The sequence below is a fragment of the Triplophysa rosa genome, linkage group LG10 (assembly GCF_024868665.1).
Source record: "Triplophysa rosa linkage group LG10, Trosa_1v2, whole genome shotgun sequence".
NCBI classification, from domain to species: domain Eukaryota; kingdom Metazoa; phylum Chordata; class Actinopteri; order Cypriniformes; family Nemacheilidae; genus Triplophysa; species Triplophysa rosa.
In genome coordinates, this window is record NC_079899.1 from 8,227,311 (window position 1) to 8,244,772 (window position 17,462).

The 17,462-nt window shown below is 39.7% G+C and overlaps 1 protein-coding gene across 3 annotated transcripts; it reads left to right on the plus strand.

Moving 5' to 3' along the window:
• The first annotated feature begins 203 nt into the window (after window positions 1–203).
• Window positions 204–17,156, plus strand: ttbk2a (tau tubulin kinase 2a). 3 transcript variants are annotated; one of them, XM_057344465.1, is made up of 16 exons: window positions 204–457; window positions 1,745–1,898; window positions 4,623–4,770; window positions 6,132–6,205; window positions 6,489–6,629; window positions 6,744–6,848; window positions 6,935–7,000; window positions 7,085–7,177; window positions 7,258–7,383; window positions 7,474–7,631; window positions 7,750–7,954; window positions 8,039–8,250; window positions 8,344–8,890; window positions 10,334–10,666; window positions 13,135–13,976; window positions 14,128–17,156. In XM_057344465.1, exons 2-16 carry the CDS (start codon window positions 1,830–1,832, stop codon window positions 14,561–14,563), a joined length of 3,555 nt encoding a protein of 1,184 aa, XP_057200448.1. In that variant the 5' UTR covers window positions 204–457; window positions 1,745–1,829; the 3' UTR covers window positions 14,564–17,156. The 3 variants fall into 3 exon arrangements, with proteins under 3 accessions (XP_057200448.1, XP_057200449.1, XP_057200450.1); XM_057344466.1 differs by having other exon boundaries at window positions 1,748–1,898; XM_057344467.1 differs by lacking the exon at window positions 10,334–10,666.
• Window positions 17,157–17,462: the final 306 nt, after the last annotated feature.

Here is a 17,462-nt window from a genome sequence, read left to right on the forward strand (position 1 = left end):
CTGTTTATGGTCACAAAAAGTTATGCATTCAGCTACAAATTTAAGGCTGTCATATAAGGACGTAATTTCATCTTGTTCAACAGCAGAGAGCGCTAATCACTTGCATCTCGACTAGGGCAGGCACGCTCTCGGAGAGTCCGCGGGCACCAGCAGAGTGGAATTCTAGTTCACGCGCCTGCTGTTGCGAAGGGCGATAGCGTCGCGAACGAGCGCGCAGCAGACAGACTGGTCAGAGAAGGACGTCACAAATCTGCAGAGATGCTGATGGAACAGCGAGAATAAAGGGACGTTTACGCTGCTGTCCGTGCATATGTCAGAGCGCAGAATACCTCCGCTCGTCTTCATGGATGAGCATTTCTCGTATTTATACCATTTGACGTCTTCAACATGATTGTTAAGTATTTTTGTGAGATTTAATAACCACACCACACCCGGCGCTGTGAGGATCGGGATTGGGGTAAGAAACATGGATGCACACACACGCCAGAATGACATGCCGTCAGTGGCAGCTGCACACATAGTAACGTTACGCTGAGAAATGTTTGGGGACTGGTGTGTTTTTCAAGGTCGTTTTCAGTTAACGTTAATATAAAAGGTAAAGCGTGTAGGCGTGTGGGGATGCGTTGTGTGTGTTGACGCGTTGTGTGTGTTGACTGTAGCAACGTAACACATCGAGCTGCGCGGATCACATTTCAGCACAGCAGGCCGCTGCCATTAAACCAGATCACATTTTAAAAGACCATCCATTTAACGGTACATTTACCATGATACTAAAATATCGGATGTGTTTAACATTAAATGTAATTTCCCTTTCCCGTAAGCAGAATTTGCAAAGCGAAGCAGCAAACGTAACGTTATGCTATATAATCAGATAATAATTAAACCATTATAACAGGCCTTCCAAAACACAGTTTAGTACATTACAAAGTGTTACACAGTGTGTCTTTCAGTCACGTTAACGTTGCGAAGTAGTGTCATTCGTTCTATACGTTACTGTATGTAAGAGCTTAGCGCATCAATGACAGCTGTCAATCACTATAAGCTCTTTAAAAGCAGGAAAGGTAAATCTGACGTTAGAGCTGAAAATGAAAAATCTCGGATGGGTTGTGGCCTTGCATTCAGCCAAAGAGACAGTTTGTACAACACTGTAAATGTGTACTGTAACAGTACATGGAACTTATGCAGAAAGTGCGTTAGAGTGTAGCAACAGAATGTCACCCTAAAAATGCCTTTACTTGACTGTATTTACTAGTGTTAAATCTTAGAAGTTTCCTCTTGTAGTCCTATATTTATTATTTACTTTATACCTTTCATAAGCCTATACTCGTGTGACTAGCCCAACATGTGAACATTACCTGAGAGATTTCCCTTAAAAACATAATAATGCCCTAACCTCGATAAACTACTCTGTAATGTCAAACTTCTCATAAAACAGAACAATCCCTCTTGACAGTGTGTGTTCTCAAGCATCAGCATTCCTTGTTGAAAACAGCTAACAGTGTTTGTCAAACTCCAAAAAGGAAAAAAGCATCATAAAGATAGTCCAAACATATGTCATATGTGGTATGTTTCATATATGCCTATTATCTCTATGGAAAGTTTATTATATCTAGGAAAACCAAATTTATTATATCTAGGAAAATAAACCAATCACTTATTTGTGTTGTCTGCCACAGATACAGTACATGCAACTTGTTTATATAGTAATAATAAATAATAAAATGATGTTATGTGTCTGTTTTAGCAGGCACCTTAAGGCTCCAATGCCTGGCTCAGGCCCCTGTCGCCGGCGTTAGGGGACGAGCTCAGAGCAAATCACAGAAGACAGAATGAGTGCAGGGCTGGAGCAGACAGACATCCTGTCTACGGGCATCGTGGTGAAGGAACGATGGAAAGTAGTAAGTCTTCAGTTCTTGTTTTATTTTAACAAATCTGCTAAAAAGACCAGCTTTGACTGTAGATTTCCCTGCTGGTTCAGGCTGGTTTATGCTGCTTCGTGTCTGGCTGACCATCATGGTCTTTAGCATATTGACCAAGTAATTCCTGCTGGTTATGCTACTGTAGTTAGGAGATATCATGCTGGAGACCCACATCTACAACAGAATACATGTTAGCATCCAGCTTGCTTGTTGTTACATTACCAGGCCGAAGCAAAGAGATTTAAATTTGCTTTCTTGAAAGCCAGCAGTATTTGCCTGCCAAACATTGGACTTATTTTAGCGGTGTGTCTGTGTGACTTTCACTGTGTAGTGAATAGTGGCAGGTTGTGACTCACTCATCACACTGCTCTTGGGGTGCAGTCTGTTGTACGTTCAGTAGTATGTTGTTTCCTGTGACGACACAAATTGTATAATCCTGCATCTCTAGAGAAAGCCAAATCTGTCTCTGTACTTGGATATCTAAGGGGAAAAGGAAGTGACACAAGAGGGCAGAGGAATTAGTGACACGAAGGGAGACATGATGCCATGAGAATTAGGTTACAAAATGTAAAAATATTTTGGAATTTATTAGGACAAATATTATGCTGTGACGGTACAGCAGAGGGCCAATGCATGCCTTCAATTTTTCTTATTTGTTTATTTAACACTAAAACGACCATGTGGACAAATTTGTCCAAAACCATTTTGTTTTTAAAATAAAAAAATGGTGCTGTGGGTACTTTTTTGGTGGATCTGTTGACAGAAATGCAATAGAATATACATAACTATATCTTCAGAGGTGTATAAGGACCTTACATAATGAAGCGTTATGTTTTTAGTACCTTAGAATGAGCTATTTCTTTCTACAGTACATACACGTGGGTCCCCTTGCATGGAATTCACCATGTTGTTTCTACAGTAGCCCTAAATGGACAAACTGCTCAGAGCGTGTTTCATAAATAAATGATCTCCGTCAGAAAAGAAGCTAAATCGTGGCGTCAACTTTGTTCTGTGCTTCTAAAGGGAGGGTGGGAGTAGGGGTGGAGTGAGCCGTTGGTTGCACCGCTAGATGCCACTAAATTTCATACACTGGAGCTTTAAATTGATCAATACAAGACTGTTACCTTTCCTTAGTTTACCCTTGAGCACACAAAAAAAGTTAAGTAAAAATAACATACAAAATGCTTATTTTACATTTAAAATGTAGACGTTTTAGACATAAATAAAATATAAAATAACAAACAAAAAATGCATGATGTGAGTGCTTTTACATTTATTAAACAATAAAAAAACAATGTTGTGACATTTATTTATTTATTTCATTGGGATCATACCTTGGACAAATTTGTCCACGAAGGTCACAATAAGGGCCCTCTAATAACTCTAATCCGAGGGTTAAATGTAGCTCCATCTTTGGTTGCTAGTAAGTTGCTGGGGTGTTCTGGTTGGGTTTCTAGACAGAGGCTAAACATTTTGATTCCTTACAAAACTATAGTAATAATAGTTTTTATTTGTAGTTACACTATAGCAGGGGTATTCAATTAAAGTTCCAAGAGGTCTGGTCTTTATATTTTCTTCCAAATGGAGGTCCGGACAATATGTTTTTTGAAAATAAATACATATTTAATCAGCCCACTTAGATATCAGGCCATTTATTTTATATTTTGTTTTTGATATCCATGTATGTATGTATTGTAGGCTCTGTGGCTAGGGGAATGCCCTCTTAATAGAAGAATTAATATTTGTAGGTTTGGCGGCTTGGCGGCTTATTGGATATAGCGGCAAAAGATCAATTACATAAATGTTCCTGAAAGCGCGTGTGATGTGATTCTCCGTTGTGTAGACACGAGTTCAATTTAAACAACCGAAATAGTCAAATTTTTTTAATGGTTTATTAGGGTATGTCTCGCGGTCCGAATGAAACGAAGCAAAGGTCCGGATCCGGCCCACGGTCCGCCAATTGAGGATGACTGCACTATAGTAACCGGGGTATTCCAGCGTTATGGATTTTACATTTTTTATAAAAAGAGAACTAAACATGCATTATGGAAATGACAAAAAAGACTTTGTAAGGTTACTGTGAATTAAAATTCACAAACCAGAAGCAATAATACCCAACAAATGGAGAAGGGAAGGCTTTTCATAGAAGACATAAAATAGATATTATATTTAAATTTTCATGTGTCCATTTATGAGGAATATGGATGTGACAATTCTGAAAGCGGCAATTACCAGACTATGGAAATCATGCTTTAAAAATTTAAGAGAGACATGGATGTTGTCCAACCACAAATTTACTATGATCTTGCCATAATAACAATAGTTTACTTTCTGTGGATATGGTGTTTGTACAGTAAAACTATAGTAATGCAAATTGTAATCAACTCGCCAAAAGCAATAATAAAACACTGGTTAGTTTTTATGAGGGTATGTTTAGGACCCCCTTTCTGTGTTATATTGTCTGCCAGGTGAATTTATATTGCAGTTCTACCTATTCATCTCAGTAAGCTACAGAATTTGAGTTATGTCTATAAAACAATTGGTGGCTAGTTTGGCAGCACACTTTAATGTTTGTGGTTGGGTTTTTAAAGTCAAAGTAAAAGCAGTTGACTAAAAATATTAACAAGCACCACTTCTTAGCCAAAAAGAGCAAAGAACCAACCAGTGAGTGATCTCATTCCTTCTTGTTGCTTTTCGCGTTAGGTGAAAAAAATTGGTGGTGGTGGCTTTGGAGAGATCTACGAGGCTCTGGACTTAACGAATCGGACCAGCATGGCTCTGAAAGCAGAGTCAGCCCAACAGCCCAAGCAAGTTCTGAAGATGGAGGTGGCGGTGCTAAAGAAACTTCAAGGCAAGTTGAGCAGATTTCCCTATCAAGAAAAAGTTGATGGTGTAAGATAATTGTTTTATGCCATGATATGATTAATTTGACCGATATACAAGTTATTAAAATATGTTGACTTCTTAAATGGTTTCTGTATAAAATTCTAGATTAAGTAGCTACTTTATGAAACTCTACATATTGGTGAATGGTGAAATAGGGAAGAACAATACTACTGTATTTTTGCGAAGCACCTTGTCATACTGTACCATAAGAATTCATAAGCATGAGATCAAACCTTATCTTCTCTTGTTCTGTGCAAAGTATCAACAAATCAATTAGTCCAGCAATGACACCATCATTATCCTTCTCCCCCCCCCTCCGTACAATCCTCCATTAAAACCTCTCCCTTCTGCTAATGAAAAAAATCAATGTATTTGTATCATGTTGGCTGTAATATGGCTGTATGATAGAACCGAGTGGCTTTTATCTCTTCCTGAGGGAAAGGGCTTGTAACGGGAGATCTCTCTCTGCTCCACACCCTCTTATCTTACTAGTGATGTAAACAAAACAGACCCTCAATACCAGTGACGCACACATGATGTGACATGACATTTTTCTATTCAAACTTGACACTATCATAAGTACCATGGTTTTGGGCAAGGGAACATGCTAGTGCCTTGTGTTTTTTTTTTGATAGTCCTGTTTTATGGTAGTGTCATGTTATTCAGTTACTTACATTGGAGGACAATGTAAATATTATGGTAGGCTATATATATATATTTAAGGGGGCTTTTCCCCCTTTCCCCCATTGGTCTACCGCGAATGAGGCTCACGACCTACAGCGTTTGGGGGAGAAGAGTGAAGTTTTCGCGGGCAGTCCTAGCAAAACGTAGGCGGGGACTATATGTAGTGACGTAAATCCGCGGCGGTTCGCAAAACGGACTAGGGACGACTCGTTTGCGTGATTCAGAGTCAACTCCCTTTTTTCCAAGCCAATAACTTTGTTATTCATTCACCTTCGGATTTAAAACTTAGCAGACTGCTTACTTTCAATCACGGCAATATTAAACACCGCATGAAATGTAATTTTCATGATCTCATGTTATGTACTCTTTAAGACTTTAATATGAAAATTACTTTATTTATAATGGGTTAAACCTTTTATGTGAAATGATGACTAGCGCCTCAGTTGAGTTGCTAATAACAAAATAAATGTTGATATATTTCTACTGCGTATGCAGTCTGTATGGACTTGGGAGAAACTGGAATTTGTCTCTATCTGTCTCATGTCTATATGAGACATGTCTAATTTTAACAGTTGTTAGAGGAACTGTACATGACATTATGTTAGTATGTAGTCAAACAAAGTGTTTTTGTACCTATTTCAGGAAAAGATCACGTTTGTCGGTTTTTTGGATGTGGCCGCAATGATCGCTTCAATTATGTTGTCATGGAGCTTCAGGTAAAAACTGACTGAAAGGATAATCTGTCATGCATTTGATCTGTCTTTTACTCAGTGTCCCTCATTCGTATAGTAGAAAAATACTTTGTATTGAAAGTATTGAAAACATACATGAAGTACATTTTCAAGAACAATATGTTGTAGGATCCTAAATTTAGATATGAATGTGGTGACTTCAGACTTTGTAACAGTGATGCGTTTATTCAAAGCTTTCCTTTAAACCTGTCTATGAGTCAAATATTGGGGCCGTAATGGTTTACTCATGTATTTCTGTCTGTTGCAGGGTCGTAATTTAGCAGACCTGAGGAGGAGTATGAACCGCGGTACTTTCACAGTCAGCACTACTCTCAGACTGGGTGTGCAGATACTGGAGGCTATTGAGAGCATCCACTCAGTGGGCTTTTTACACCGTGACATAAAACCGGTGAGAAGTGCCAGTTTGACAACAACAGTTAAACAATTGAATTGTTACAAATATCTTTCTTTGTTGTAAATAAAAACTCACAGAACGTCTTGTGCTTGTTCCCACTGTCTTTAGTCCAACTTTGCCATGGGCCGCTTCCCTAACACATGTCGCACTTGCTACATGTTAGACTTTGGTTTGGCTCGGCAATTTACTAACTCCTGTCAAGAAGTCAGACCGGTTAGTATCAGCACTGCTCTGAATCCATCTGAAGTTCAGGTGTGCGATTATAAACACATCTTAGCATCTTTTTATTTGTCTCTTAGCCCCGCCCTGTTGCTGGTTTTAGGGGAACGGTACGTTACGCCTCGATCAACGCTCACAAGAACAAGGTCAGAATCTTTATCAAAACATTTCTGACAAGAACAATCAACATAAATTTGATTTTCTGATTCCTCTTGGTCTTTTGTTCACAGGAAATGGGAAGACATGATGACTTGTGGTCTCTGTTCTACATGCTGGTGGAGTTTTTGGTCGGGCAGCTACCCTGGAGGAAGATTAAGGACAAGGTGCTGATCAGGCTGGAGACAGAAATGCAATTTTTCTGAATATTGGGAAGTGATGGTAATGTTTATATAATTTTTTTTAGGAGCAAGTGGGGAAGTTAAAAGATACATATGATCATCGGCTCATGCTCAAACATCTGCCCCCGGAGTTTAGTGTCTTTCTGGACCACATCAGCAATCTGGACTATTTCACCAAACCAGACTATCAGGTAAAATAGCTGCACATGTATTTCATTGTTGTTTTAAAGGTCTGTGGAATATCTAACAGTGATTGGTCAACCTTGACCTCTTTACACTAGCAACTGAGGACTGTTTTTGAGAAGAGCATGAGAACTTACAACGTAGTGGAGAATGACCCCTATGACTGGGAAAGGATGAGCTCAGATAGCCCAATGACAATCATCACAGCGGCTAACACCCCACAGCACCACACACGCCTCACGCCAGCTCAGATGGGGTAGGTCTATGTGACTGCTCAACTTCGAGTGCATTGAGCACTCTATGTGAGGTCAAACTTGTGTTTTAGCGGTAGTAGCAACACACCAGAGCTTTCAGGTTCTTCTGTTCTTTTGCAGCATTGTGAATGCCTCCTTGGTGCCTGGAGATCTTCTGAAAGAGAACACAGATGAAGTTCTCCAGGACGAGCAGCTCAGTGATGGATATAATGCCCGCCCTGAGAACCTACCTGGATCTCCAAACCATCCTCTCGGGCACCAGGAAACCGATGTATGGGAGGACCTGGACCGTAATCGTAACCGAATCTGTTCTCCAGTCTGGAAGGTACGGGAATGTGAACCATCCACCACATTATTTATAGACACCAATTTGTGTTGGGTTTTATATCGTGTTGTCCTTTCTTACTAGATGGGAACAGAAGAGGAGCATAGTAACCAAGGAAATCAGAGCCCCCATGCAGGACCCAGCATCGGTTCTCCGGTGCGAGTCCGCTCAGAGGTGGTGCCTTCAGACAGAGACACTCCTCTTCTGAGGAAACTGCGCAATATCCATAGTTTTGAGCTGGAGAAGAGACTAACTTTGGAGACCAAACCCAACACAGAGCGCTTTGTGGAGGCCTGGTAAGTCACTTCCGCAATAAAGTTAAATACAGAATTGCTCTTCTTTATCTTCTGCAGCCTTAAAATCTGTTTTCAAACTGTTTCCATGAGCAGTAAGCAGCCACCTGCTCCAGTGAAGGAAAGCGATGGTAATGGTGTCCCTAGCTTGGCTAACGGAAATCAAGGAGAGCATGTTTGGCACTACGACGAGGAATTCCGCTTGAATGATGGCTCACCCAAGCCTGCCTCCCTGGCGTCTCTTGAGCTCGGCGACGGCGCTGCTAACAGCGGCTTTGTAGCTCTAAACCTGAGCTCAGGGTTACAGGATGTCGAGTTGCGTGACTGGGTGATTGTGGAGAAGGGCTCTGATCTGCAGGACTTCAGAGATGCAGTTGGAAGCAGCCCCGGTCTGGAGGCCAAAGTCAGTAGTAGCCCATCAGGTGAATGTGAAGAGGAGCCAGAGGTTTTGCAGCCAATGGATGAATCACCGGATAAAGAGTCAAGTCCTAGTCTAGTACAAGGAGACATCCTAACACCTCATACCAGCCAGGACCCAATAAGAATGGACCGGTTGGAACTGAGTGTAGTTCCTACAGCAGGTGGACCTCCTGTTACCCCCACCAGCCCTGGTGAGGCACTGGTTGAAGGAGCGCTCACACAGGTAACTACATATCAAATACATTTCAGATATTTTTAAAGATGTTCTACTACTTGGACTTCTGTCTTTTCTTCACCAAAGTGGTGTCACTGGCAGTGTAATATTTGTCCCAAATTATTGTTAGTGTAAATTCAGTCTAGGCTGCAACATTCATTGATCTGTTTGGGAAGAATGGATAAAAATACAGAAAATAAAAAAGCCTCCATATGTTATTTGTTTCTACTATACAAATACTATAAACTGTCTTAGACGTGACACAGCACTATGCTTCTCATCTGCTGTGAGACCCTCCTCCAACAAATTGGTGCATATGTTTGATATTGTGCCATGATTTTACCAGAGGTACAACGCCACCTAGTGGCCAAAGTGTACTTCTGGTACTTTTTGTTTTGTGATGTGAAATGCTGATACACTAGACTGCAGTGTTATCAAATTAGACACATCGTACAACATTCTATGTTTAATAAATATTTTTTTTATAATATTGTTATTGAATATATTTTACTTAGTTTTAAGTTTTAACTTAATTTTCACTACGTGTTTGTTAAAGAGTGATATCGGTATTTTTTATTTAACCAGCCCTGGATATTTTCTCTCTAGTTACTTAGTTGTGGATGTCTTAAAGTGATAGTACACCCAATAATGAAAATTCTGTCATCATTTACTCACCCTCTTGTGATTTGAAACCCGTATGACTTTCTTTCTTCTGCAGAACACGAAAGAAGATATTTTAAAGAATGTTGGTAACCAAACAACGGCAGCACCCATTGATTTGCATTGGTTTTGTGTCCATTGTTCGGTTACCAACATTGTTCAAATATTGTCATACAAGTCATATAAGTCATACAAGTTTGAAATGACAAGAGGGTGAGTAAATGATGACATAATGTTCACTTTTGGGTGAACTATGACTTTAAGGCACACACATGGTTGGCAGCAGGATAAAGGTGTTGAAGGCCGTTCATTCGCAGGAAGAGTAATGAGATACAGAAAGATCATCCTCAGTCTCTGTTATGTCAGTTTACGTTGGTCTGAGTTAAACTGATCCTGCTGCCTGAGCTCCCGTACCTTATTGACCTGGTCAAGACACTTGTGTGTAATAACTCTGCTTATTCAAGCTCATTACTGACCCGCTTAAAAGTTTGATTTTAGATCTGTGGAGGATGCCACACGATTTTCTATAATCTGTGTATAATCTTCCTACCTAGATGTATGATGCTGTGCACAACACACACACACACACACACACACACACACACAGACTATACACACCTTTGCTGCTTTGCTGCTTCCTCCCATCTGATGTTCCTTTTATATATTTCTCCCCATTTTAATTAATCTTTTCACTCTTTCGATTTATTATTCCTTCCTTCGTCATCTTTACTACCCATTCACTCGTCCAAACTTCATCACCTCCCATCACCGTTCTTCACCTCCCTTTTTTAGCTGCCCACTTCTCCTGCAACCCAACTTGAGGAGCTTGTGGCTAGGACGTGCAGCCCCCTGCACCTGCGCTCCCCCAGCCCGCACACCTTCCTGACCACCCTGTCGGACCCCCTGCACCAGCGTGCCCCACCCGGGATGCACTGCAGACAGTCTGCAGACCACCAACACCACCCTTCCTCCTCCACCTCTTCGTGCCACGCCTCGCTGCCATTGCCCTCCCAGGCCTGCACCGTCTGTTCACCTGGACGCAGGAAACTTCCTGCCATTCCAGCAGCAGCTGCAAATACCAAGTTCCCCTCAGTCATTCGAATCACCCGCGCTCAGCTTCAACAGGTGAATAGTCACTTCCCACTGTGCTTCCCATTAATCCACATGTCCTGTCAATCCTGGCACACACCAAACATGTCTCTTCAGTCACAACATTTTCTACATTTAGTATGTTTTTGCATTTTTGGTCTTGTGTTTGAAGGTGGTACTGGAACCACTCTCTCCTCAGAAAGCCCTTGGAATACTGTCCTTCAGTTGTGTTTGTGCATGCTCAAAATGATGTTTTTCTTTTGTCATAGTTTTGTCAGTTTCAAGGTTTGGAACACAGCTAATATGTTTCAGTTTTCTGAATTTGTAACTAACAACCTTGTTGCTTTTCTAATTCTTTGTCAGTCAATTTTTATCTCTCCTACAAAGTGTCTAAAAGTTCTATATACATTGTCTCTACTCTCTACTCAACATTAAGATGTTGCATGCGATTTGTAAAGAATCCGTTTGTATCGGCATGAGTGTTTGGTGAGAAGTGTCGAGGTCAAATACAGTGAAAACTTTGTAAATTCATGACAAGACTTACTTGTTATTCATAACAAGTTCAGATTACAAGCGTCACTGCAAGTCGCCAGGGCTTGGCGGCCGGTTAGGTTGCTAGTGGGCGTTCCCACTACTGGTGACGCTCACTGTAGGGGCTGAGAGGAGAAGAATCACATTAGCTCCCATCTTCACTCCTATTGGCTGCCGCTCCCAAAAGTCGCTCCTCATTTGCATAAAGTTAAACATTTCTCAACGTTGTTGCGTCGCTAGACACGCCCCATCCGGTTGCCAAAAGTTGCTACTGCTCGTGTCACCGGAAGACGCCAGCTCTCCATTGAAATGAATGGGATCATGTCGCTTGTAATATGAATGGGGCATTAAAGGCGGAGTAAGCTGTTGAGAAACGCTGTTGAAAACTGAAATCAACACCAAAAAGTTTCACATGTTTATTCTGTGTGTGTGCTGAAAAAACACACATGGGTCTTTCTCACGAAACCACAGAAACATCATGGCAGTAAAGATTTTTATTTTAAGACATATGATTCAGTAAATTATCATGATAAACATAATTGTGTTTTCTACCTTGGACAAAGCATAATTTATAATTTATTTATTTATTTTATTGCTTTTTCTGCTGAAATTCTCATTACCGTAACGCGTCCCGAGTGCATTACATGCTGTAATAAGTAAAATTTAAACATTCTGAAATAACAATTAGATGTTCTACTAGATGTTCTCAAATGACAAAAAAACAACAAAATCATTGACAGGATATTCACGTATGATAAAAATGTAGAAATAGTGGGGAAAAAGTGTCCATGACTGATATTCTCATCCTACATAACAATTATTTAAAGGACTGTTTACACACACACAAAGATTTTTACATCGACCAGTACCATTCAATGGCAGTTTAGGTTACTTTATTTTATAGTTAAAAGTGTAATATTCTCTTGTCACGCTGTTTATATGACTTTTTTCATTCTCACTACCGATATAGGTAGTATTCCGCTTTTAAAAAAAATGTTAAATGTATCATTTTATATTAAAATATACTTTTATTAACGTCTAATGACGTATTATTAATAAAAACTTGCTTAGGCATCATGGCTTCACTTTTTTAGCAAAACATGCTATGAGATTGACCATTTTAAATGGTTACGGTAATGAGAATTTTTAAGTTTTTTTTTTTGTTAAAAATAGGACTGTCAAATGAATAATCGCATCCAGAATAAAAGTTTGTGTTAACGTAATAGATGTCTGTGAACTGTGCATATTCATTTTGTATTTATAAACACAAAAACATACACATACAATGTATATACAGTATATTTAGAAAATATTAAGATGCATTTATTTATATTTACCAATAATTGAAATGATATATTAACGTTTATTAATTTTTAAAAAATTATTAAATATATGTATGTATGTGTATGTTTTTATAAATACAAAATTAATATGCACAGTACACAAACATATATTAGGTAAACTTTTATTCTTGATGTAATTAATCGCGGTTTATGGCTGACACCCCTAGTTAAAAATGTTCAAAATTGTGTTAAACTGTCCTATAGTAATGCTTTTAAATATGTCATACCTTGTTTTTAGTGAATCAAAGGGAAATTTGTTGGTGCGAGTGTTTTTAAGAAAATTATGTTTAACATCTTGAAACCAAAACTGACACAGTCCTGGCTGTGTAAAAATAAGAAAAAAAGTGGCTTAGACCAATCCACACAGTACCATAAAACTCTCTTAACCAATCAGCAGTCGGGGGGACCAATAGCAAGCAAGCATTCATTATTTTGAATAAAGGGAGGGGTGTATTCTTTCAGTTATCAGTTTCAAACATCAACAGAGTTTCTCGCTTACTGCACCTTTAAATTTGTGACCCCCAGTTGTCTTTCGAAAACTGTTACAGAATTTTTTCCATCTAAACATTGGTTCAAATGGGATCATTTTCATGTCTGTGTTATGCATAGTTTATTCTCTCTCTCTTTCAGTTAACTGCTCAGCGGCCCTCTGTGCTGTCCTCCCAGTCTGCATCTGAGAGTGCTCCCCTGGATAGACAGGATGTTGATAATGGTAACAATGAGATCCATCCACAAGAGAACACAGCAGACATCAACTCTCTGCAGGAACTGACCCCTCTCCAACCCACCAGGCCCTCAAATGGTGAAGGGGATGTTTTACTAAATGGTAATGGCATTCAGAAACCTTCCAGCCCAGTAACGATTCTGGTGCCATCTCCATGCACACCTCCTTCTCCACGTAGGCCAGTTTTGATGAACGGCTGTCATACACCTCCTTTAAGTGCTCAGAGAGACGCCAATGATCCAAAAGAGCCCTATAGTTATTTTCTTCACAACCAGTGCTCGCTGGAGGAGGGCAAAGATGGTGTTTCCAACAGAAATGGCTGTCCTACTCCCTCGCCTCCCGCCTCCACTCCAAATCGTCGACACAGTCGTATTCCAGTGCTGGAATCTTTTAGCCTTCTAGACCCACCACCAGGATCTGCTAAAGAGAAATTGCTGCAGAAGAGAGTTCACCACATCCCCATTTCACCTTCCGCCTCGCCCTCATTATCCTCAGAGAGGCGGGTTATCGTGGCTGCCATGCAGCGGGATCAGCTCTCCTCCGCCTCTTCTGAACGCTCTCAGGATGACGAGTCCGACCGCCAGGGGGATGATGCTCCCTCACTGTCCTCCTCCTCCAGCCCTCTTTTACGTAGAAGCAAGATCCCACGCCCTGTCACACCCACAAGTGCTACGGAAACTGTTACGGCACACTTTCTGCCCCGGCCACCTCCAGGAAAACCACCCAACCGCTCCACTTTGGATGGGAGGTAATTACTGTATGTTTGGTTGTCAAGCCAAGCGTACTCAATTGCACAAACACAGACAATGTTTCATTCTTACAGCTTTCTTTTTCCATTAAGACTTTGAATACCTTTCAGTCATATCACAGGTTAATTTTTTCCCTGATTTGTTTTCCAGGCCTCGGCGTTACAGGATTCATGCCAGCAGCACCAGTGACCCAGAACTGCTGACTTGTCTGGCACAGCTAATGAATGCCAGTTCACCCCGCGGCTCTCCACACCACATCTGTTCCTCGCCACAACACACGGGTACGAAACACATGTTTGTCAGTCCCACCAATGCTCTTCACATCCTCCACCAACGCAGCTCTAGCGCCTCTCCCCGCAGCTCCTCCTCACTACAGCGCTCCGTAAGCTCCTCCCCGTCCCGCCACGAGCACCGCTGGGGCTATATGGGCCGTAGCCGCTCTCCTCCCAGTTTTTCGGGATCACCTCCTATACGCCGCATACAGGAAGGATGCTGTGGCCATCAGGCCCGCTCCGCTACTGTACACACCCAGCGGGGAAAGGCCGGCAGCCATGAGGTCAGGTGCTCCAGCAAGCTGAGCAGATGAGTAAATAACTTTAAAAGGGAACATATAGCTCCTGCGTTCCTGCATCTTTTTCCATTCTAGACCCTCTTTTTGCCTTCTTTTTGTCATCGGCCTGATTTTTGAAATTTTTGCCTGTAGAACACTAAAGCTTGATAAAAGAACATAAATGTTTATTCAGCAGATTGACAAAGTGCTTTGTAGTTATTTGTTACTTTTCTTTAAAACATCCCAGAGCTTTTATTAAGATGATTGTATGTATTGATATGGAGTTGTCTATTTGCATCAAGCTCGACTGTTTTATAGTATTTATTGGGTTATTTATTTAAATTTTGATGCACATCGCAGCTCTCATGAGTGCAGTGGCAGGTACACTGACTAATCATGCCACCTTCTCTCAGTTTTACTCTTGCTGTGTGCTTTAGCTACTGTCAGCATCTTGAGGTGTTGTTTTCCAAGGCCTATTCGAAACGTTCCTGAACATGTTGATGCATCCAAGGTGGTTGTACAGTGGGAGCGTATGCTTGCAAAGCATTGATCAAAAAGTTATATTTGTGTTAATGTAGTAAAGTAGTGTAGACCATGTTTTTGGCCAAAGTGAGTTCAAGACGAATGCCAACAAGCAGTTGTTCTTCCTCGAATAAAAATAAAAAAAGCTGATCATGGAAACAATCATGCAAGTGTTCTTGCACTTTGATGTGCCTAAAGAACTTTTGCTTTGGTATATACTGTATGGGACATGGCAGGCTCAAGCTTCCAAAATCTGGAGTAACAAGACAGTTTGGGTTTTTGTCCCTTTTGTTTTGGCTAGATTTTCTGATATCCCACAGAGTTATGGAGTTTTCAGTGAAACTCGTCCAGGTGTAGTGCACAATAATGCACACTATATAAATGTATACAGTTACATATTTATTGGGTATTTGAATGGCCATTTAGAATAAATAACACACATAATCACTACGGTCCGTAAGGGTTGAACTCTTATAACACATAAGATAAACAAATGATAACTAAACTGATAACTGATACAATAGCCAATCTTTGACTAAAACATAATTCTATTATACAGTATGTGCCATGTAATGTCCGATATCAATATTTTACATTCCAAAAGCTTAGTATTGGTTCAAGCACTTTCTTTCACACTTAAGTTAGCTCACTTGGCTCATAAGAAATATATTTCTAAAAAGCATGCAACTTATTTTTTTTAAAGACTGAGGCATCAGCTCGCTGTCTTCCTTGTTTTGCTTGTAATACACTGTATTATAGCAACAGTTCCCATACATGACCGAATCTTTGCATGCACTACAGCAAAATAACAAAACGCTTACAATAAAACACAGCTATCATTTTTTCTGTACTGTACCTGACATTTGTAGCCTGAGAAGTACTGCTTGTAAATAGTTTTTCCTCTGGCTTGTCTTAAATATATTCACATTGCCCACATTTTAACTTGAAATCAGCACTAAAGGAGAGATTGTCTGTGTAAAACTGACTTTCTTAATGCTTGACTGTATGTGGTTTGCCGGAGCATGTGGGATATTGACAGATAAAATCATGTTCATATTTTCTCCCAGGGACTGAGGAAAAGACATTTTTAAGATTTTTAGTCAGCAATTATTTATAGTTATCATTACACCATAGTGTTGCATTTATTGTTGTTAATAGGGCAGATGTAATGCAGCTTTCACCAAGACGCTTGTCAGTTAGTAGATGTAGATAGGCTACCATCTCTGCAATAAACCCAGTCTTATGGCTATAAGAGGTTACAAGGTTTTTATCATATAACATTTAAATGGCCTTTAGAAGAAAGTACACATTTTCCCAGATTTTTCCAGAATACTGCAATAAGGCAGGTGTATGTATTCACCACATACTTTAAGCCAAGTAAAGTGATTTAACCCTATCAATGTTTTATCACAACAACAAAAAACTGATTTCAACATGCAATAGTACAATAAGAGAACAAATTAATTTTAAAGTCTTTTTCACCTCTCATCTTAACGTGCATAGAGGGAGGTTCACTTGGTCTCATTTATTTTTAAAAAATGTAAAAGAATTTGCCTTTTGTAATATAAATTCACAAATGTCTTAAAATCAGTTTGATATTAAATTTTCATTTATCCAAGAAAGACTATTGAAACACAAAATTCTGCACTAATTATGCTCAGTTTTAGTCATCCATCTTATTTGAGTATTAAATACTTTTACTGCACAGTATTTCTTTCCCTGCATTTTTGTCATCTGTAAGAATCTTTAGAAAGAATTTAAAAAACTAGAATGTTAAAAATGTCCAAAGGGTAAATTCTTCTATTATTAACTACATTTTGTATTTGTATCACTATTATTTAATATTTTTCTTACCGCATAATGTTGGTCTCTGTGAGGTTAAATGTATTGTAAAGTGTACAAAAGATTGCTATGGGGAGGGTCTACATTGTACATTAATGTAATTATTTTCATTGTCAATTTTAATTTGTATCATAAATGCCTTGTATAGTGTTTTTATTTTTGTTTTGTTCATTTGTTGTTGTTGTTTCTCTTTTCATTTGGAATTATTTTGTATTTTATTTTTATAAACTTGCTATGAATAAAATTTTCATTCAGCATGCCAACAGACTCTGCCATTGTTGTTACTAGAAGAGGCTTTATTCAAATGATGACACATGGATCGATCAGCAAGTTCTACTGGATGTTTTCTCGCATCAAATTTCTGAAGAAAGCATAGTCAAGTAAAATTAATGAAGGCAATAAAACCGACAAGTGGAAAGGAAGATACAGAGAAAACGGTCATAAGAGTCCAACGTTCATTGTCATTTAATATTTTTTGCGACCTACGTCACCTACCTACCAGACACTTCAACCCAGAGTCGTTGAATATGAGAGTAAGGACACTCGATCTCGCTACCGTGTGGTCACGCGG